The sequence below is a fragment of the Haliotis cracherodii genome, unplaced genomic scaffold (genome assembly GCF_022045235.1).
Source record: "Haliotis cracherodii isolate W230 unplaced genomic scaffold, xgHalCrac1.p SCAF_4, whole genome shotgun sequence".
NCBI classification, from domain to species: domain Eukaryota; kingdom Metazoa; phylum Mollusca; class Gastropoda; order Lepetellida; family Haliotidae; genus Haliotis; species Haliotis cracherodii.
Genome location: NW_027266297.1, coordinates 60577662 through 60601572, shown reverse-complemented (window position 1 = coordinate 60601572; position 23911 = coordinate 60577662). Strand labels below are relative to the sequence as shown.

The 23911-nt window shown below is 40.1% G+C and overlaps 1 protein-coding gene across 2 annotated transcripts in view; it reads right to left on the bottom strand.

The window, feature by feature from the left end:
- Positions 1–20606, bottom strand: part of LOC139478679 (dystrobrevin beta-like) — a 173257-nt gene extending 152651 nt beyond the window's left edge. The window contains exon 1 of one of the 2 annotated variants that reach the window (XM_071261245.1): positions 20518–20606. In XM_071261245.1, coding sequence (XP_071117346.1) covers positions 20518–20548 — 31 coding nt within the window. In that variant the 5' untranslated portion in view covers positions 20549–20606. Of the gene's footprint in view, positions 1–8176; positions 8628–20517 lie in introns of those variants that run through there. The other variant, XM_071261244.1, reaches the window with a different exon arrangement.
- Positions 20607–23911: the final 3305 nt, after the last annotated feature.

Sequence of the window (23911 nt, the reverse complement as noted above, 5' to 3'; positions counted from 1 at the left end):
ACGAGCGAATGCTTTAACCACTTGGCTACCCGACCGCCCCTGTACTGATGATGATGATAACATGTACAATCTATACAGGAGAGAAATTATATTATGACAGACTGTGAACAACCTTCCATATGCAGAATATTGAGACGGTCAAGAATAGATATAGCAGCAACGATGTGAAGCATTCACAAGCTGGAAATACCCATGAAGATCCGGGGTAGAATAGGTCTTCAGCAACCCATGCTTGTTGTAAAAGGCGACTATGCTTGTTGTAAAAGGCGACTAATGGGATCGGGTGGTCAAGCTCGCTGACTTGGTTAATGCATGTCATCGTATCCCAAATGGGTGGATCGATGCTCATGACATCAATCACTGGATTGTCTGGTCCAGACTCGATTATTTACAGACGGCGTCATATAGCTGGAATATTGCTGAGTGTGGCGTTAAACAACAAACAAACACTTGCTTGAAACATCACTGAAGTTCAGATCCAAGAGAGATGGTCACACCCTACAATATCCTGTAAGCATTACCAATACTAAGCTGACATTCTGGCCATCCAATCCCCATGCTGAAGCTCTCCTACAACACTGACAAGAGAGCAGCATGTGCAATGGCAATCCCGTGGACACATTTCACAAGCTCTGGACTGCATCAGCAAGCAATCTGTCATGTTACATAATGATAATATCAATATCAACACTAAACCCAAGCTATGCTATGATGCAAGTATTGATCTTCTGTCCAGAAAGCAAGAGAAATACCCAAGCAATACATGAGCGTGTGAAATATATCACTGATCGTGTTTCATCTACCGGATTATAATATATCCAAGAAGAGACTGTTACTCCATGATGACCGATCAGTGTCAAGGATACATCTGATCTAGCCTTGCTCCAAAGCTGTACTGATAGAAAAGGCCTTGAAAGTGATGTAATTCTATCCTCCTAAGAGTCAAGTCTAGATATGTGGACAGTTCTGAGGACTCCAACTTGTTCTCATAATATACATAATTTAGAACTTATGATTTAAACTACCGTATTCGACGTAATAAGCGCCCCGCTCTAATAAGCGCCCACGGCGATAGTCGCTAATATATTGGCCAGTGAACAATCCTAAATAGCACCCCTTCCGATTGATCAATGTACACAAGACTTATATATTCGCTTAAAATACGCACTCATCTGTTATATGCACACTTAATTATGGGCAATTAAATTCTGGAAAAATATATCTGTCGTACATAAACATTTCAGGCTGTCAGAATAAACCATGAAATTTACCTTTCAACTCTGGTTTTTTTCACCAAAATAATATTCTAACAAGAGCCCCTATTTCTAATTTTGAGAGCGCCCGGAGCGCTTATTACGTCAAATACGGTAATAATTATTGCCTTAGAGACTTGTGCAAGTCTACATATGATCTCGCAGTGTGGGAAGGGAGGTAGGCGAGATGCTGACCCCACCATCAGTATCTGTTTACAAGCCAGAGAGCAGGGCTGTGCCGGACAGTTCAATATCGCCTGAAGGCAATGATGTAATAATACCTGCTACATTTATGAATGTGGAGACATCCTAATGGAACCGCCGTCAAAGGATGCCCTGAGGAAAAACAGAGGTCTCGAGAACTACTTTCCAGGAGATATTTAGTTAATCTTGGAATGAAACCTTTCAAGACACTATACTTTATCTCAAATTGATGTTATAGGAATTCACTCGCGTATAATGAAATATAGCTAATGACACGTTTCATTGGCGTCGGTGGTCGCGTTGTTGGAGGTTGAAGAGCTTCGGCTAAAGAAACCAGTATTGTCTTGGGCTGATCATTCTGATACAGTGATAATATCAGTCACAAACAAAGCATCAATTGATGTGTCATCAACTCCTATAGAGTTGTTAGCGTTACAGAGATAAATAGCAGTGGGACGATGCACTGATGCATTGGTGGTTCGCAATTTTTTACTTCTGGATACAAGTGTCGATCACAATCGCACACAAAGTAAAAAGTATCGATTCTAACCTTAAATGTATTCTTTAATAAATGTTTCACCAAACATTAATTACTTGTGAAATTGAGTGGTGAAAACGTAAATATTTTCATCCATTGCGCAATACTTGACACTGCCAACTGTAAATCGATAGTGTGCCAAGTATTTGGCCATCCTGTCTATGAAAACATGGCTTACGCACCACAGAAAAGTGCAAATGCACGTATCCAGTGTTCCCGCTGGCTTTTGAAACTGCCAGTCATTGTGGACTGGCAACTCTAAAAATTACCAGTCCCCCCTAATTTTTGCCACTACCAACTTTCAACAAATAAAAGTACGCATGAAAATTATTAGGTTTTAATTCTTTCAACATCATGTTTATTGCAAAGATGTCATCTCGGAAGTAACTTAGATCTATACGTCATTCACACAAACTTCAGTCACAATTTTCTCTTCCTTTTTTTTATATTTCCAGGCGAAGTTGCTACAAATGGTGGTAACAGACAAGTTGACTTTGTTCAAAAAATGTACTAAAATGAATATCACAGATGTTTTGTTCAACAACAAAGATTTATAAGGTACTTTATTTGCCTGTCCACAGGGACTGGCAGTCATATGAATTACCGGTCCAAGCCTAATTTTATCGATAAAAAACTGGTAATTACCGGTAAACGGAAACGCTGATATCGTCCAAGCCCTAGAGATAACAGTGAGTTAGGTTTAACACCATCTTGAACAATATTTCAGTTATATCGCAATGTGTCAGTTTAATCATATGAATGTGGGAAGGAAGCCTGAAGTGATACAGGATTTATTTAGACACCAAAAACTTTAGTGAAACCCACAAGCAAAAGTTTGCTGCTGACAAACCAAGAAACACCTCCAGGACCTCTTGGACTTGAACAATGATCACAGGATTCTGAAACGCCTAAGGGAAGCAACTCTGCACATCAAGCGCCAACCCTAAGACAACTGCAGCCAGACTACAAAGAGAGGATGCATGGACTTTGGAATTATGAAACAAATGATACCACAGAACTATCCATAACTTGGCGCCATTGTGACCATCTCATGGTTTCCTAAAATCCTGGAAATGTCTGCAGGTACAGAGAACAAATCGCCCCCAGAAGCCTTAAAAGAATTTTACATTAAAAGAAATAAGGCGCCATTAGATATTCAATATCATAACAAGTATCATAACTTGTATCAAATGCTCATGACACAGAACTTTATATAAACAAAAGTGATCAGAATAGTAATATGACTCAAAAAATTCATCCATCGAATGATGTTGGAAACAAATATCAAAACAGACAACTCAGCATTGATAAATATCAAAAGCTGGTAATAAACAGTCATAATACATACTAATATTACTCCAGCCAAGAATAGCATTGAACAAGCAGTGTTTGAAACAAGACCAATTCCAAACTAGTCCTGAATGCAAGGGAACTCTCACTCGCCTGTAATGATCCTGGAATCTCACAGCTCATGTATATAGATTGGCCTTCAGAAGACCAGTACTAAATCATGGCACTGTACTTCACGGTCACCCACAACCTGATTCACCAAACTTACAAAATAACCAGCCGTCATTTCGTCCCCCCGGGATCAGATTACAACCATTTAACCCCACAGGAAAAACAGTATCCCGTTTCTTGTCCACCATTCTCCTACCTTGACAAAATAAATAGGCCCTCTACAACCACTGGACTTGGCAGTATACAATGCTGTACCAGACATCGACAGTCAACACGCTGCCAACATAATCAAGCCTATAGCAGGACTTACACAGCATCTAGTTTCTCATCTCACCACTGACCTCTGTGGGTCAAGTTTGTTGATCTTTACTTTGGAACTTTTGTCAAGATGGAATTTATGTTTTGTTTGTTTGTTGTTTGAAGCCTTAGTCAGCAATATTCCAGCGGTCTGAAAACAAATGAGTCTGGACCAGACAATCCAGTGTTTGAAACCATGAGATACAATTGGTAAATGATGACACGTACCACTAAGTCATAAAATAGGAAATATGGTAAGGAATCGACTTAATGACAAAGCCTAACAAGTCATCCATTGCAAGAGGCAGCAGCAGGCTTTCAAATCAAAGTCGTTGGAGTTATGGGGTGTACCTGTGATTGATAGCCAATATAAACTTTCTGAATATGGAAATAAGTGAGTGAGTTGGGTTTAACACCACTTTTAACATTATTCCAGTTATATCATGGCATGTCAGCTAAATGTGGGAGGAAAGCCCAAAATGATGCAGGTCTCAGGCGTTTACCACTTCAGTGAAACCCACAAACACGGGTATGGTGCTGACAAACCTAGAAACATAATCGGGGCGATCCGGGATTCGAACCCATAAGCATAGGTTTCTGGCATGCCCAAGGGACGCAACTCTGCACTGCAAATCGCAGCGCCTTAGATGACTGGGCCACCCGTGCACCCTTGGAATTAAGATCAATCAATTAGGAAAGTAAGTGATTAAGAGTACCGTATTTGACGTAATAAGCGCCAGGGCGCTATCAAAAATAGGAATAGGGGCTCTTATTAGAATATTATGTGGTGAAAAAAATTTCATGGTTTACACTGACAGCCTGAAATGTTTATGTACGACAGATTTTTCCAGAAATTAATTGCCCATAATTGAGGTTGCATATAACACACGAGTGCGTATTATACGCGAATAAATAAGTCTTGTGTACATTGATCAATCAGAAGGGGTGCTAATTGGGATTGTTCACTAGCCAATATATTAGCAAATATCGCTGTGGGTGCTTATTAGAACAGGGCGCTTATTACGTCGAATACGGTATTTGTCTGTCGATACTATCAGCTCAGAGAAACAATACGTGTGTTTTCAGATTTGTGTATCACTGCGAACATCATGGCGGGGAAGGTAATTTGGACCTGATGGCCTCCAGCCATTAGAAAGTATCCATATGCAGTGAAAAGTCAGAAAACTTTCCAGGATCCAATCCACAAAGAACAATGTGTTTCAACCAATCAGATTACAGAAGACAATCTCATTCATTTCACAAGAGCTTAGGGTTGCCTCAGTGTTAACTGATAGCTTAACTTGAATGATACACTGATATCGACCATGGACCATTGCGATGCATCAATAGTTTCATCCATCGTTGTATCAGGCTATCACTGTTGGATGTACAAAGAACACTTCAAGCAAATCAGCATCTTTAGTTCAAGAGTTAATTCTAACACTGGGAAACTTAGGAGTAGAATTTGAGTACCAGCACTTACAGTTACACAATAAAAATGAAGAGTTCGTTCAGGTCTTCTTTTTTGGCTTGTTTTTACATATTGACGGATCTGCCATCTTAAATATTGTAAATTCACAAAAAGAAACACAATTAGAATGACAGGGGGTATTTTATACACCATCAATGGTAAAGGTCGCTTTGCCATTAAAGACAAGAAAGAAAGTGAGCAGGGCTTACCTATACACCAATATTTCAATATATATAGTTCAAAACATGAAAAAAGCAATATTTTCTCGGAATATTCACTTATCGAGATCAAACTTTGCACTGACCCTCTCCTATTGGTATAGAAACTGTACCCCCAATTTAGAATTCCATGAAGTAGTTTTTTGAATCGCAAAAATGTTGAAGTAAAAAAATATTATACAAATAAATTTAATCCAGCTGTATTTTTTCAGAAAATCCAAATATTGAAAACAAATTTTGTAGACAGTGCCCTGAGTGAAACTGGGACATTGTAGACAGTGCCCTGAGTGAAACTGAGACATTGTAGACAGTGCCCTGAGTGAAACTGGGACATTGTAGACAGTGCCCTGAGTGAAACTGGGACATTGTACATAGTGCCCTGAGTGAAACTGGGACATTGTAGATAGTGCCCTGAGTGAAACTGAGACATAGTAGATAGTGCCCTGAGTGAAACTGAGACATTGTAGACAGTGCCCTGAGTGAAACGGAGACATTGTAGCCAGTGCCCTGAGTGAAACTGAAACATTGTAGATAGTGCTCTGAGTGAAACTGGGACATTGTAGATAGTGCCCTGACTGAAACTGAGACATTGTAGACGGTGCCCTGAGTGAAGCTGGGACATTGTAGACAGTGCCCTGAGTGAAACTGGGACATTGTAGATAGTGCCCTGAGTGAAACTGGGACATTGTAGATAGTGCCCTGAGTGAAACTGAGACATTGTAGACAGTGCCCTGAGTGAAACTGAGACATTGTAGATAGTGCCCTGAGTGAAACTGGGACATTGTAGATAGTGCCCTGAGTGAAACTGGGACATTGTAGATAGTGCCCTGAGTGAAACTGAGACATTGTAGACAGTGCCCTGAGTGAAACTGAGACATTGTAGACAGTGCCCTGAGTGAAGCTGGGACATTGTAGATAGTGCCCTGAGTGAAACGGAGACATTGTAGATAGTGCCCTGAGTGAAACGGAGACATTGTAGATAGTGCCCTGAGTGAAACGGAGACATTGTAGATAGTGCCCTGTGAAACTGATCCTTAACTGTTGGACTGGTAGACATCCAAAAACTGGCGTTATGAGACAAATACGACATATAATTTGTATATAACTTGAAGCTAAGAATGTGGCCTTACAATGGTACAGCAAAATAGAATTCCTCTGACACTAAACTCCCACATACAAGATTGCTTTAACATCATTATGTCAACCAAACTCCCACATACAAGATTGCTTTAACATTATTATGTCAACCAAACTCCCACATACAAGACTGCTTTAACATCATTATGTCAACCAAACTCCCACATACAAGACTGCTTTAACATTATTATGTCAACCAAACTCCCACATACAAGACTGCTTTAACATTATTATGTCAACCAAACTCCCACATACAAGACTGCTTTAACATCATTATGTCAACTAAACTCCCACATACAAGACTGCTTTAACATCATTATGTCTATCAAACTCCCTCATGCAAGACTGCTTTAACATCATTATGTCAACCAAACTCCCACATACAAGATTGCTTCAACATCATTATGTCAAGTAAACTCCTACATACAAGATTGCTTTAACATCATTATGTCAACCAAACTCGCACATACAAGACTGCTTTAACATCATTATGTCAAACAAACTCCTACATACAAGACTGCTTTAACATCATCATGTCAACCAAACTCCCACATACAAGACTGCTTTAACATCATTATGTCAACTAAACTCCTACATACAATACTGCTTTAACATCATGTCAACTAAACTCCCACATACAAGACTGCTTCAACATCATGTCAACTAAACTACCACATACAATACTGCTTTAACATCATGTCAACTAAACTCCCACATACAAGACTGCTTTAACATCATGTCAACTAAACTCCCACAAACAAGACTGCTTTAACATCATTGTGTCAACTAAACTCCCACATACAAGACTGCTTTAACCATGTTAACATCATTATGTCAACCAAACTCCCAAATACAAGACTGCTTTAACATCATTATGTCAACTAAACTCCCACATACAAGACTGCTTTAACATCATTATGTCAAGTAAACTCCTACATACAAGACTGCTTTAACATCATTATGTCCATTAAACTCCCAAATATGAGATCGCTTTTCGCGATCCATTCATGTCATTTTATGCCCAGTAAAATCTGTTTCAGCAGATAATCAGACTGGTATTCTCTTGTGTTGCGGTTGACTATTTACAACATTTAAGTCTAAACTCCCATATACAACTGAGATGGCTTTTCCAACACAACATCAACAAAATCAATGGTTTCTTTCTGGACCTTCAACAAAGTCATTCAATAAAACCCTCAACATGAATCCTCAGTGCAAATCATGAGCTGTGACCATCAAACCATCTTTATCCGAGAATGGGTAAAAGCAGAAACCTACGCTAAAGCTAATAGAAAGACATAAAGGCAAACACAAGGAGCCCTAATCCCAATAATACGTCTATCCATCTACAGAACATGATAGAATAGTCCATAACTACATCAAACACAAATCAGGACAGAAGTTAACCAAATTATCCAAACAGTCTGTCATAAATAATCCTTCTATGACAAGGACATAGCACTCTATCAAACGTCTCTACCAGTACCCTGTCTATAGACCAACTCCCACCCCTTGTCATATAAACAACATATCACATGTCCCACAAAGATCAACTATTTTGTCAATGGACACAAGGCTGGCCTTACACTACACATACTTCAAACTATCCATTCATCAGGTGGCCGGACACTATCCTCGGTCCTTCACACTCCAGTGATCCAGCTTTGACAGCAGATTCAACAACAGTTCAGTCCGATGTTGCCGTCTGCTCCGGACGTCTGTCTGTTTCAGGTCCACACTCTCACACAGGTGCAGCCGAAAGGCTGACTCTTCCCATTCAACAGTTAGCCGAAGGTCCGAATATCCATCCTGCAGCCTTGCTGGTCTGTAGATGACTAATTCATGCCGATGTAGGGAGGCCTGATCCCAGACCACATGGCCGCACACAGCATTCTAACGGTAATATGTCAATGCCCGGAACAGATCAATACTCTCCTTTCATAAGTTGTGTCATTGTCACCGACTGTCTCACAAGACTGGTACAGATTCCACTGGTTGATCATCTAGTCAAATACTGCAATATCTGCATCTTGGGCCTGTGTTATAGTCAAACTTAGTCTGATTTATGCTAATCATCGATCAATAAGCAAAGGGAAGCAATTCACTTACAGAGGTATTGATCTCAGAGTATGATAGCCATTTAGAGTAGCTTCCCTTTTAGATTCCAGCATAGTCAGTACCTATAGGTACTAGAGATGAACGTGTATCCTCCACTATTTTTATGCAACAAATGTCACTCAGACACTGTATCAAACACTGATTCTGGGGTTGGATTGTTTTGATTTGTTTGTTTGTTGTTAAACGCCAAACTCAGCAATATTCCAGCTATATGACGGCGGTCTGTAATTATTAGTCTGGACCAGACAATCCAGTGATTGATACCATGAGCATCAATCCACGCAATTGGGATACAATGACATGCATCAACCAAGTCAGCGAGCCTGATCACCCGACCCCGTTAGTCACCTCTTACGACAAACTAGTCGCCTTTTACGGCAGGCATGGGTTGCTGAAGATCTATTCTACCCCTTATCAGGTGAACAAGCTTCATACAGTGACATACTGTTTACAGAACAACTAATCACATCAATTAGCTACAGGGTTGTTGCTTTGGAGCAAAGCAATATTTATTCACTCATTCATTTCAAATAATACTCAAAAAATGTTAAAAACATCCGATTCTTTCATATTACAATAAGATTAATAATCGATATAAGAAAGAACTGGGTGGTCCTCAACTTGTTTTGAGTGGTATGATTTAACCTGGACTTATAAATGATGTATTTTCTACCACAGGTGGAAACAGTCTGGCAGTTGACCACTCTGTCAACATGGTCTATCTAACAATTTCTCTGAAATGCTCTTTCAGGAATTCAAACTTGTACTGATTTAATAACTTATGATATATACATCCATCTATACAATAACACATATACAAAGGGCATAGCTGTGTAACATTGATATGTCAAACTTGTTAATCTTTAAAATTTGTTAAAATCCGGACTTTTTGACTAGGAATTAATTAATATATTAATAGTGTTTCCCTGTACATATGGTACAGATGATCTTGTCGTGAGAGGTCTCTAACGGGGTCGGGTGGTCAGACTCGCTGACTTGGTTGATGCATGTCATCGTTTCCCAATTGCATGGATCGATGCTCATGATGTCAATCACTGGATTGTCTGGTCCAGGCTCGATTATTTACAGACCACTGTCATATAGCTGGAATAGTGCTCAGTGTGGCGTTTAACAACAAACAAACAAACAAATCTCTGTTTGGGATTCCAGGTACAATGGTTATCAGTAAAATAAAATAATGCTTGTCATAAAAATTGACAGAAATGAAGGACTGCGTCGGCTTGGCGACTCAGCTGAATGCCAGGATTCTGTGACACTCTGATCCGATTATTGACAGGTGGCATTGACATAGCCTACAGCGGCACTCAACAACATTCAATCACTCGCTATATTAGTTTCCTGTGCGTCCTTTTAAACACTTTTAACATCTGTCAGAACTGATTGATGATGACAATGATAGTTTGATACAGATGCTGGTGAATTCACAACCTTCCCAGCTCCAGACGACTGATTAATCCAAACAAATCATTATTTCACCTCAAAGGTCAAATGGTATACATTTATAATATTCGCAGTGCTATGGTTTTCTACCACGAACAAGTCAAAAGCATGTGAAATGATCATAGTTGATATGTTCATACCGTAATTGATGCAATTAGTGGCAGAGCTAAATCGGAGACGAAAGGTGGGACCTTTTTAGGACATATGTTAAGCCAAATTTAGGTAACCTCAATTCCTGTATACTGATTGGGTGGTGAGTATGTTTTTACACCGCTTTTAGCAATATTCCAGCAATATCACCAGAAATGGGCTTCACACATTGTACCCATGTGGGGAAACGAACCCCGGTCTTTGGCGTGACGAGCGAATGCATTAAACACCAGGCTATCCCACCGCCCCCCAATACTGATTTGGTTTGGGGGCAAGGATCAAAATAAACAAGAGTTTGCCACTAACGTGGCTATATCCCCCACCCCTGTTGCAGAATTTGAGACATAATTAAATCTAAACCAACCCTAACCTTTTTTAACCGAGATGGAACTTGTCATGGAAATTGTAAAAAAAAGGAGAGTTTGGATCCTAAGTCCATCTTGTTGCCATGGAAACGTAAAAAATTAAAATTTCTAAAATTTCTAAATAGCAAAAGGTACCAGTGCAGCATGTACCTAACAGACCTGCAAAGTTTCATGAAAAAATATTGAACGGTTTATGAGTTATGCTCTGGAAACGAACCCTACCCTTACAGAACCTAAGTCCATCTTGTTGCCATGGAAACGTAAAAAATTAACATTTCTAAAATTTCTAAATAGCAAATGGCACCAGTTCAGCATATACTTGACAGGCCTGCAAAGTTTCATGAAAAAATATCAAACAGTTTCTGAGTTATGCTCCGGAAACGAAACGTGACGGACGGACATATGGACGGACAGACGGAGCCCGTTTCTATATCCCCCGCCAACTTTGTTGGGCGGGGGATAATAAGTATGAAAGGGTCATTGTAAGGACAGTGATTTCTGGAAACAAAGAGCAATAGGATATTTTCATCAGTTTCTCAACTCTTGACAGGACATACTTCTTCATGCTGACCAACTATTGAAAATTAACCATAGTCATATTTAAAAATGGATGTTCATTTTTTGAGTAGCATATAACATGATATAAGGGAATGTGCACTAAGAACCAAAAAGTACAGCATGTACCGATCTTGATACTATATTTACAGGCACTTATTGTCACTAGAAGCTGAACAATTGCATCTGGACACAAAGCAATGTCATCATCAGCACACAAATGACCATGTGACCCCATGAGATTCAGGGGCAGATAACCCTGTGAAGAAACCTGGTCAGACGTCCCCAGCAACCTGCAGCTGGAATATTGCTGAGTGCAGCATTTACATTACCTAGACGAAAATCATGGGTAGATATGTCACCAAAACATCTTGGAAAAGGTTGCGAAAGTACCGGGGATCAGTTGTTCCTCATGGGCAATATACAAATGTGACTGACCTGTGAATATCTGGGGTAGAATAGGTCTTCAGCATCCCATGCTTGCCGTAAAAGGCAACTGTGCTTGTCGTAAGAGGCGACTAACGTGATCGGGTGGTCAGACTCACTGACTTAGTTGATGCATGTCATTGTATCCCATTTTCCTGGATCAATGCTCATGATGTTAATCACTGCATTGTCTGGTCTAATTTTGATTATTTACAGACAAAACTGCAGAAAGTAAATTTTAATGCAGTGAATCCAAAACTGAGGTATTTCATCTTGTCATTGTCATTAATAATACCCAGAACATGCCTGTTCCATGTCTCAACTAAGTCAGCGAGCCTGACCACCCGATCCTGTTAGTTGCCTTTTACAACTATTGCAACACACAGGCAGACCTCCTCACTGTCAGCACATGCTAATCTTATCTGCTGTAGTGGAAAGCAGTTATCAACAAGAGTCAACAGCGCTATCAATGTTCACACTTGACAGAATTCAAACCTCGTACACTGCCACCCTGTGACAGACAGAACTCACCTCCCACTGCCACCCCCACCCCAACCCCCTGGTGTATGGGATATTTTAAGTTTAACTCACCTTAACCAGGTGAGCTAAGTATGTTACTCTCTTACTGTGTCCAGGTGAGCTAAGTAGGGCAGTCTCTTACTGTATCCAGGTGAGCTATGTATGTCAGTCTCCTACAATCCAGGTGAGCTAAGTAATTCAGTCTCCTACTCTGTCAAGGTGAGCTATGTATGTCAGTCTCCTATGTCCAGGTGAGTTAAGTGAGGCAGTCTCTTACTGTGTCCAGGTGAGCTACATACTTCACATCAAAGTGAGCTTAGTATGTCTGCCTCCTACTCCTATACACATGATCAAGAATACATTTAGATTCTGCCATTATGATCTTGATGCTACCACAGCCAATTCCAAAACTTGCATAAAGAAGCACTATCAGATCCTTCAGATGTCTTTGGAATTTTGTATCCACAAAACTTAGACCTCACTAGTTCTTTTAGCTGTTTCACAAAGAAACATTCACTTAACATGCTAATAGTTGTACAGAGATGTGAGCAGGTTTTCCCCCCAAAAGAGGAAAAGTTAAGGGGGGGTCTTGGGGCATGCCCCTCCCCTGAATTTTTTTAAACATTTGATAGCATTTTAAGCAGTTTGGTCAACATTCACACGAAGAAATGTAAAAAGTCATTGGCAAAAGTCAACAAAGATGGCTGATGCAGTAAAATTTCTATGTTAAATCAGTACTTTTAAAAAATCAGGCAGAGCTTCCGCACACCCGGCTACCCACCAGGTCTTGGGGCAATACTGCCATAAACTTGACCCCCCCATCCCCCATACACAAGGACAATTGTCACAAGCATGCAATGTCTGACCCTTTCCCCATGTTGAAGCATATTGAAAAAAACTTACCTTGTACTTATTTACCTTTTGTTGAAAAAACAAAACAAAACTCCATTGCAAACATAAGACATTAATATAACACATATCCCCGTGTTATGTGTTTTCGGACGCTGAAAAAACATTCATTGTTTTCTTGCTAATCACATGAACAACTGTAAAACATGTCATTCACTTATAGGCTAAAAGACAACTTTATCTTGAAAACAAGCCATCATCTGAGTATTTACAATTTCTATGTGACGCCGAACCCCGCATTATAGTGCAAATATTCGTGACAGAAAACATATGACGTCCGAAAACCTATGATGCTGAAAGCTCTGCTCGAAAACAGGACAATCCGCGTCGGTTGTCCGGTTTTCGATAACATTTTTCGGAGTGTTTTTTTTATTATTTTTGATTATATTTTTACGCGAAAGATGATTTTTCAGGGGACTACTGTTTAAAAAAACGTGATTTTCCGTGTTTCCACAGAGATTTCACATCCCTGGTTGTAACCATGGTAACATATAAAATTACAAAATACTGTATATGGTATGTCACTGAATTCATGCTTTCCTTGATATTTTTTTTAATTTAGAAAATTAAGACAACTTGCATCTAGGTGTCAGTAATTAGCGTCAAATCAATCCTGAGGTTTATAGTCTTGTTTATTCTGCAGCCTGCATCTTGGCCAAGAATATTTGCATAAGAAAACAAAATGGATTAACATATAACATTTCCCGACTTGTTAGTTCTTAAAACAAATAAAAGTTGATTGACAGATAAGATTTCCCGACTTGGTTAGTTCTTAAAACAAAGCCTTATTAATATAGTAATTTTTAAACTGAAGACACCTTGATGGTAATTCAACACAGTTAAACCATAGGTACTTAAAGTCACAACACACCTCACTGGTGTAAGACACTAACTGTGCACTAAACTACTCCTTAACAACAGCCGGAACTATCCTAACAATGGCACGGTTGTGTCTCTGTGTGGAATCATTCACTCAACATGTAACAGACACTCAGCATTATCAACCAGTTAACAGCCATTAGCCACAACAGGTGACTTCAAAACTATATCAAATAACCATAATGAAATACTTGTTTCCTGGGACATCGGAGTACTGTTATTAATATTGATTATCAAACGTCAAGAAGTCCATTTAATCACAGTTTATTAATACACTGATATACCCAGTGATAAGAGAATTCTTCAATAGAAGATCCATTATTATCTTAAATACAGGATTAAAATGTTATGAAGTGTCAAACTGCCTTGCGAGGAGAACATTCCAGCAGCGCGATACGATCAGGATATATTCAACATCAAGCAATAAAAGCGGTCATGTGGAAAACACCCCCCTTTCTTCCATGAACCGACACCTCTCCTCTTGAACAACCACACATTGTTACGCCACAGAGATACAACGCACGAGAATTCCTCACTCCTGGGGGGCAGGTTGTGGGGCTGGTATTCTGGGGAGTAGGATGTAGGGCGGGTATCCTGGGGGGGCAGGTTTTCGGGTGGGTATCTTGGGGGTCAGGTTAGGGGGGTATCAGATTGTGGGGTGGGTATCTTGGGGGTCAGGTTGGGTGTGGGTGGGTTGGGGTATCTTGGGGGGTCAGGGTGTGGGGTGGGTATTTTGAGGGCTCAGATTGTGGGGTTGGTATTTTGGGGGTCAGATTATGGGGTGGGTATTTTGGGGATCAGATTGTGGGATGGGTATTTTAAGGGTCAGATTGTGGGTTGGGTGTTTTGGGGGTCATGGTGTGGAGTGAGTATCTAGGGGGTCAGGGTGTGGGGCGGGTATCAGGTTGTGGGGTGGGTATTTTAGGGGGCAGATTGTGGGGTGGGTATCTTGGGGGTTAGGGTGTGGGTATCTGGGGGTCAGACTGTGAGGCAGGTATCAGGTTGTGGGGCGGGTATCTTGGGGGTCAGGGTGTGGGTATTTTTGGGGTCAGTTTGTGGGCAGGTATCAGATTTTGGTGTGGGAATCCTGGGGGTCAGGGTGTGGAGCGGGTATCTTTGGGGTCAGATTGTGGGGTGGGTATTTCAGGGGTAGTTATTTTGGGGGTCAGATTGTGGGGTGGTTATTTGGGGGTCAGGATGTGGGGCGTGTATCTTGGGGGTCAAATTGTGGGGTGGGTATTTTGGGGGTCAGATTGTGGGGTGGGTATCTTGGGTGTCAAGGTGTGGGGCGGGTATCCGGTTGTGGGGTGGATATTTTTGGGGTCAGATTTTGGGGTGGGTATCCTGGGGTTCAGGGTGTGGGGTGGGTATGAGGTTACCGGGTAGGTATCTTGGGCATGTTGGGTGTCAAGGTGTGGGGCAGGTATCAGGTTGTGGGTATTTTGGGGGTCAGATTGTGGGGTGGGTATCTTGGGGATCAGGTTGTGTGGCAGTGCTCGGGTTGTGGGACTAGGGTAAGGATCTCCTAGGCTACTAGTCTAGGGAAGTGGAATATTTTCATTCACATACAAGTATTTATTTCCTCAGGCCGACCTCCCTGTTTCAAACTGGAAGTACCACTAGGACAACCCTGTATCCCAGGAAACATACAAGAAACACAAACAAGAATTATGCTTCTTAAATACCATGTGGTCAAACTGCTTCATTAATTGTTCAATATTTCTCTCAGCATCTGGAGAGAAAAACATAACCCATTAATCATGTTAATGGACCAGACATTTCCACATTATTCAAGTGGACCATAACAAAAAATACCAATAGAATCAGACAGAATTAAGCTAAACATTCTGTTTACATTCAAAATCTCAGCATATTTCAAGTCAGCAGGAAGTGTTAGCCAGACAAATAATCAATACCACGACTGTTTATGGGATGTAATTATTCTAATTCACAATAAACATAGCTGATTCAACAAAACTGTCAGCATGATTAACACATATTCTGTCCACTGCCACTACATGCCGTTCACTAGCAAATGTTGCATGCAGTCATAGTCAGGTTACAGACATGGATCTCAGTACAGACCTCTAACACAGTACAGGCAATATGGTTACCGTATTCGACGTAATAAGCACACCGCCCTAATAAGCGCTCACAGCGACATTTGCTAAGATATTGGCTAGTGAACAACCCCAATTAGCACCCCTTCCGATTGATCAATGTACACAAGACTAATTTATTCGCGTATAATACGCACTCATGTGTTATATGCATCCTTAATTACGGGCATTTAATTCTGGAAAAATATATGTCATACATAAACATTTCAGGCTGTAAGCATTAAACCAAGAAATTTATCTTTCAACTCTTGTTTTTTTCACCAAAAAATAACATTCTAATAAGAGCCCCCTATTTCTAATTTTGAGAGCGCTCTGGGGACTTATTACGTCGAATACGGTAATCATTAACGCCCCAGGCAGGTCAGCATCATATTGGTATATCACCATCTAATTCTCTCCTAAGTCTGAAAACATACGGCTCCAATTACATGGAATTCAGCAAGAAGAATTGATAGGCGTCATTTTGTTGTGAATGCTATTTCTTTCAAAAAACAATCTGATATATACCGGTAGACAAAAAATCATATTTTCTGTCTGTCATATCTCTATAAACATGATAGGGGGCACAGGTGGCCCAGTCGTCTAAAGTGTCGCGATTCGCTGTGCACAGTTGCGTCCCTTGGACACGCCAGAAACCTATGATTGTGGGTTCGAATCCCGATTCACCCCAATTATGTTTCTAGATTTGTCAGCACCATACCCGTGCTCGTGGGTTTCACAAAAGTGGTAAACGTCTGAGACCTGCATCACTTCAGGCTTTCTTCCCACATTAAGCTGACACGCCACGATATAACTGGAATACTGTTAAAAGCGGCGATAAACCCAACTCACTCACGATAAACATGATAAAAACAGAATTAGTAAAGTATCACTGATGTGCCCTGAAAATAGGGTCCAATTTTTCTTACAAGATCATCATCATCATTGTATTGTTATAAGAGACACTTATCCTAAATGCCTGTTCTGAAAGCCATATTCCGTTACCATGGTTACAGCTTATTATTAGTATTACACACAGGGTATTCTGTAATGTTGGTGCCATCATAAAGTCCATTCCTCTGAGAGCAATAAAATAAGAGAATCGGTGTTTCATGAATTATCGAAAAGGCTATATTATTTGAAAAGTAAAGGTTCATAATTAATGCCAAAGTCATTCTTTATGGAGAGACTCTAACCATAATGTTGATATTACACAAATACCATGTTTTCGTTTGTTTGTTTGTTTGTTTAACACGGCACTCAGCAATATTCCAGCTATATGAAGGCGGTCTGAAAATAATCGAGTCTGGACCAGACAATCTAGTGATTGATATCATGAGCATCAATCTACGCAATTGGGATACAATGACATACATCAACCAAGTCAGCGAGCCTGACCACCTGATCCCGTTTGTCACCTCTTACGACAAGCATAGTCGGCTTTTACAGTAAGCATGGGTTCTTGAAGACCTATTCTACCCCGGATCTTCACGGGTCACCATGTTTCTGTACTGGAGTGAGTGAGTGAGTGAGTATGTTTTACGCCGCTTTTTGCAATATTCCAGCGACACCAGAAATGGGCTTCACACATTGTACCCATGTCGGGAATCGAACCCGGGTCTTCGGCGTGACGAGCGAACGCTTTAACCACTAGGCTACCCAAACGACCCTCTGTACTGGAAAAAGTAATCATTTCAAGTAATGAGAATAACACCATCATGAAGACACACTCTTGTTCTTGCAGTTGATTCTGAGCCAGGAATTCACTGCCTATTCTGAACAGGCACTCAAGTAAATCTGACAACCATAGATCATTACCGTATTCAACTTAATAAGCGCCCAGGGCTCTCTCAAAGTTAGAAATAGGGGGCTCTTATTAGAACATTATTTTGGTGAAAAACAACAGAGTTGAAATATGCAATCTGATGTTATTATACGACAGATATATTTTTTCCAGAATTTAATTTCCCATAATTAAGAATGCATATAACATACGTATCATACACGAATAAATAAGTCCTTTGTACATTGATCAATCAGAAGGGGTGCTAATTGGGGTTGTTCACTGGTCAATATATTAGTAAATATCGCCGTGGGCGCTTATTAGAGCGGGGCGCTTATTACGTCGAATACGGTTTGCAAAATTATAGAGAAATTGTACATCAACCATAACATAACTTAAGATGGAGAAATCACATGAATCAGTTCATTCCACAAGTAAAATCAAAGAGCCCTTCTCATGATTTCTTCATTTCTTAGTTTTAGTGTATCATATTCGACGTAATAAGCGCCCCGCTCTAAACAGCGATATTTGCTAACATATTGACTCGTGAACAATCCCAATTAGCACCCCTTCTGATTGATCAATGTACACAAGACTTTTTTATTCGCGTATAATATGCGCTCGTGCGTTATATGCACTCGTAATTATGGGCAATTAAATTCTGGAAAAATATATCTGTTTATATAAACATTTCAGGCTGTCAGCATAAACCACAAAATGTATCTTTCAACTCTGTTTTTTTCACCAAAATAATATTCCAATAAGATCCCCCTATTTCTAATTTTGAGAGTGCCCTGGGCGCTTATTACGTCAAAAACGGTACTCACTGAATTGTCTAAATGAAATACGCCTTAGAGTCATAATTACAATGTGGAACTGTATCAAAATATGGCAAAGTGTTGATGAACATTCATATTTTCATATCACATACCACTGTATCTCAAGGTCATTAACATTTAAATACAAACATATATGTAATCATGTACAAACTAATAGATCAACAATCTGATGATCAATGACAAGTTAATTGTCACCAAACTCCAGGGTCCACTTGCACAAAGCAATCTTAGCGCTAAGATGATCTTAACTTCCATTCTTAAACATAGGCTTACGATCAGTCTTAGCACTAAGATCGCTTTGTACAAGTGGGTCCAGATGTCCAAGATAGTCATATTCAAAGTATTTATTAAAGGTAGCAAGCAAGGCGACAATGCCACATATTCTTATGTTTAGATTTAATGTATAAACATACATCAAGACTTCTGCAAGTGGCAACACTTTAGCATAGGTAGTTCTTATAATATCAACAAACCCATGAAAAAAGTAAAACATTAAAAGGATTGAGTGGCAATTCATACATACATAATGTTCTAAGGGGGGATACAGGCGGAAGTCTTTCCTTAAAATAATCTGCGGAAATTACGCAAACAGCAGCAGTTTGTCAACCATGAATAAATGCTGAATGGCATTTCGTTTCATGCTAAAACCACAAGATGTAATATGCCATTCATGTTTCTCAACTGTCCAAACAAGCTCCGACCCAACCCAAATGAATGTCACCGCTGTTATAGTCAAAATACATCATATTTTGAGGACAGTAATTAGGGAAATAATGAATCATTCAGAAACAGCCATTAACTGTTTCACACGAATTGAAACACATAAGCTGTAATTTATGACCAATTATTATGACAAACAGGGGAAAAACATCAGATATAATATGAAATATGTCTTCCGTCTGAAATTATTGTCTTCAAAACTACAGTACTTTTAAATGGGATTATTCTGAAAGTGAAGTTAGGATGTCAGAAACAGTTGATAACAAACTAATAAATTATTACTTGACAAAAGAACCTCAGCATGAATATCACGAGGCAGTTAACTCCTGTCAAACTGTGGTCATGGCTTTTAGTAGAGAGCACATGGGTTTTATCGTATAGTAAATATCGTGAACAAATAGTAAACATTCGGTTGACAGGTTAATATCTACATAATCATTCTCTGACTTGCAGTTTGTCAAATGAGTCAGAATGGTTAATACATATTCTGTTTAGTTAAGAATCTAGGTTTAATTTGTTTGACATGGTTTTTGGGACGGCCCCGATTCAATTTATAGCCATGGACAGATTTATTTGCGAATTCTGTCATTTCACCTCTGCTCTGTCGTGCAGCAATAGTTTACCTTCGGTTTTTTCAGAAAGTTGTTGTCAGGTACAAAGTACAAGTGACAATTTATTACTGTCGGATTACTGTCAAATGTCAGGCATTCCTAGACCAGGTGGGTGTCATACAGGAGTATTGTATGTATATAGGAGGTTTCCATTGAAACTGACAGTGACTTTCACATTGTTTAGTGAGATCATCACGCATACGAATCCAGGGCATGATATATCCAGTATATTAATTATCTATTCAATGTGTCATTTCGCTCACTTGAAACGCATAACTGGTTACAGTCACGAAAACATATTTATCAACAAATACAGCGTCGTTAACCGCTAACAATTTAACTTGTAAAAGTTTGTTTACAACTTGGCCGCCATGTTTGTCACTCCACATGCCATCGGCGACTCGCGCGCGTGCAGTTTCGCGGAACATCGATCTACAGAAGCTGCACAAGCCAAAGCAAAAGTTGTCCTCTAATTCTAAAGAGATGCTATAAAACATTCCTTACCTTTCACCCGCATGGGCCTTGGGAATGACATGACGAAAATAGGAGATCTGTGCAACGGATTTCAGTCTGCCACGGGTCAACCTCATCACATATGCACAGGTCACAGGTCAGAGGATTCACCGCATATTTCCGCGAACCTGCGCGCTCTGTCATTAAAGGCGGCCCTGGGATGAAGATTCTTTTGGTGCCATGATTTTTTAATATTTCAAATCATTGGTAGCTCAACTTAGATCAAACAGAATTAAGTTGCAGTAAAAGTAAATGACTTTTGTATTTATTATCTGAACAAAGGTGAGCAGAGAAGGTGAGATTGAGAACTACACAAAAAACTCGTTTTTGTTTCTCTATTTTTAAAAAGTATGGCGTGGCGGAAATAACCGAACGTGAGGTGTTGTAAGAGTTGGAGAGTTTTCACACATAATTATCACTTTAATTCTACTTTGTATTATTGGATCTTCAGTGATGTCTGCATAAAGTGTACATCTTCTTATAGTTACTGCTTGCTGCACTTGCATGTGTTGCGAAAATTGATGACTCGGACAATCTCAAGCGGTAAGAATTTTAATGAACTAACCTGCAATTATCTTTTATCGGAATCAACGCCACCTTTTTTTGTTTGGCATGCAGAAAAGAAATATAAATTCTATAATTTGTCTGCAAGATATTCATATCTCTTTAAAAAAAATAAAGATGATGAGAAATGAATGCGGACTGAAAAGCATTAATTTTATCGCTCAAACAAATCAAATGAAAGAGGGGTTGCCGTTATATTCAACATTATTTTTGAAACACAAATCCATAAGACAAAATCTGATGTAAATGTAAACTATATCACCACAGATACAACTATTGAAAGAATAAGACCTACTCTTTGTAATATGAGTGAGTTTGGTTTAACGCCGCTTTTAACAGTATTACAGTTATATCGTGGCGTGTCAGCTTAATGTGAGAGGAAAGCCCGAAGTGATGCAGGTCTCAGACGTTTACCCCTTCGGTGAAACCAACGAGCACGGGCATGGTGCTGACAAACATAGAAACATAATCGGGGCAAACCGGGATTCGTAACCACAATCATAGGTTTCTGGCTTGCCCAAGGGGCGCAACTCTGCACAGCGAATTGCGGCGCCTTAGACGACTGGGCCACCCGTGCCCCCTTGTAATATGAAGTGAGGGACAACAAAAATTATGTCTCTCAGTTGATTTTTTCATATGTTTGATTTTCAATTAAAAATATCTTAGCGATTAAATATCCAAACACTGAGGTGAGGTGACATGGAGTTTAACGTCCCGACCAAGATTATTGCACTTATATAGCGACGTGTGTGTGTGTGTGTGTGTGTGTGTGTGTGTGTGTGTGTCTGCTTGTCCGGACTAACACCGACTTTATAGTGCTAGCTCACTGAGATACCATGCCGCCGTTAACATGAATACCCCATGCACTCAGACACAGTAAACTGACTCCGAGCCGACCAGTCGTTGTTTTAGCCCCTTATTGCCGAGCGCCAGACAGGGTAACAACAAGTACCATCTTTTAAAATATTTTGGTGTGACGCGGCCGGGGGCTGAACCCGGACCTTCCCCTCTCCGGGTGGACGCTCTACCACTAGACCACGGATGCGGTCTATCCTAAAAGTGAACTGTGCTGGCGCATAGTCAGCACTCAAAGAGTACTTCAACATTTTTAATTATATTTCTTTTAAATACAAACTGATCTAAAACTAAACTTGAAAATTAAAATAAATTTCTCAAAATACATAACTGCTGATGGTCATCTTAGACATCTTATCTTTGAAAATAAATAAAATGCATTTTTTCGGCACAATTTTGAAACATTTCATACATGGTAGGCGTCATGTGGTCGCAAATTCATTTCTTCAGTTAACCAATTCAGTTTTACACCACATTAAACCAGCCACAGAGTGAGTGATGGCTTAATAGACATAATCAAATTTAACAACAGTTCTTGCGTTTTGGGGGGCGGTTGGGTAGCCTCGTGGTAAAGCGTTCTCTCGTCACACCGAAGACTCAGGTACGATTCCCGACATGGGTACAATGTGTGAAGCCCATTTCTGGTGTCCCCCGCTGTGATATTGCTGGAATATGGCTTAAAGCAGCGTAAAACCATACTCACTCACTCACTTTTGCGATTTCGAATTACAAACTAGGTATACTTACTATAAGGTGTAGCAGTATCGCGAGGGGTACCTGGGGTTTAATGCGTCCCGACTTAGGTTTTATACCACGTGCCCGAGGCGAATGGTATAAAACTTAACAAGGGACGCATAAAAACCCATGTACCCCGACTTCGTGACTAACTCGTGTTATTCCGGGACAAGCCGCTTCTTGCAGGTTACGGAAAGGGGCGAGTGGAGACGAATGGTACCCCGAGTGATCCCGCTACAACGAATTTATCTTACCAACATGTTTTAATTATGTTGGCATTTTTAAAGAATTAAAACAAATTCAAATTGATAGAAAACAGCTGTTCGATTGGGGATGGGTTTATTTGTGCTATGTCAGGTTGTCGCACTTTCATTGACTTCCATGACGTCGTCTTTTTTGTTTCGAAGCGGGATGTAAGGCTGTTATCCTGCCGCTGAGAAATTTATTTCCCTCCAAGGCGGGGTACATAGATCCCTTGACCAATCATATCTCATCATTCTGACACCGAGGAATGATAACTTCTTTTGCACCTCAGTTTATATGGATCTACTTGTGATAACCCAATCCTTTTTATCATCATCCTAAGTATTTCAGGATGAAAAGAAAGGACAATATTGGGTCACCATGCCTACAACCCCTTTCGTTATAATAAAAGGTGAGTGTATCGTGCCCTACTCGTGGTACCCGTCACAAACACATGCAAGGCATGACACTTGTTCGACTGAAAAAACAAGAGAACATATGGTACAAGTCAAAATAGGGAATTGTATCGGACATCATTTTTGTCACTGATGCGTCAAATTTGGAAATGTCCTCCACATGTCTACCATAAAACATTTTGAAAGATTTATTGAGGCCTTGAATGTTAAAGGGGGCACGGGTGGCCCAGTCGTCTAAGGCGCCGCGATTCGCTGTGCAGAGTTGCGATAGAAACCTATGATTGTGGGTTCGAATCCCGGTTCGCCAGGATTATGTTTCTAGGTTTGTCAGTACCATACCCGTGCTCGTGGGTTTCACCGGAGTGGTAAACATCTGACACCTGCATCACTTCGGGCTTTCCTCCCACATTAAGCTGACACGCCGCGATATAACTGGAATACTGTTAAATGCGGCGTTAAACCAAACTCACTCACTCACTATAATAAAAAGATGACAAATGGCCATTTTGTATTACACATGCAGCAGCATTATTATAGTTAATAACGAAGGTACTACAGAATAATCTACCATG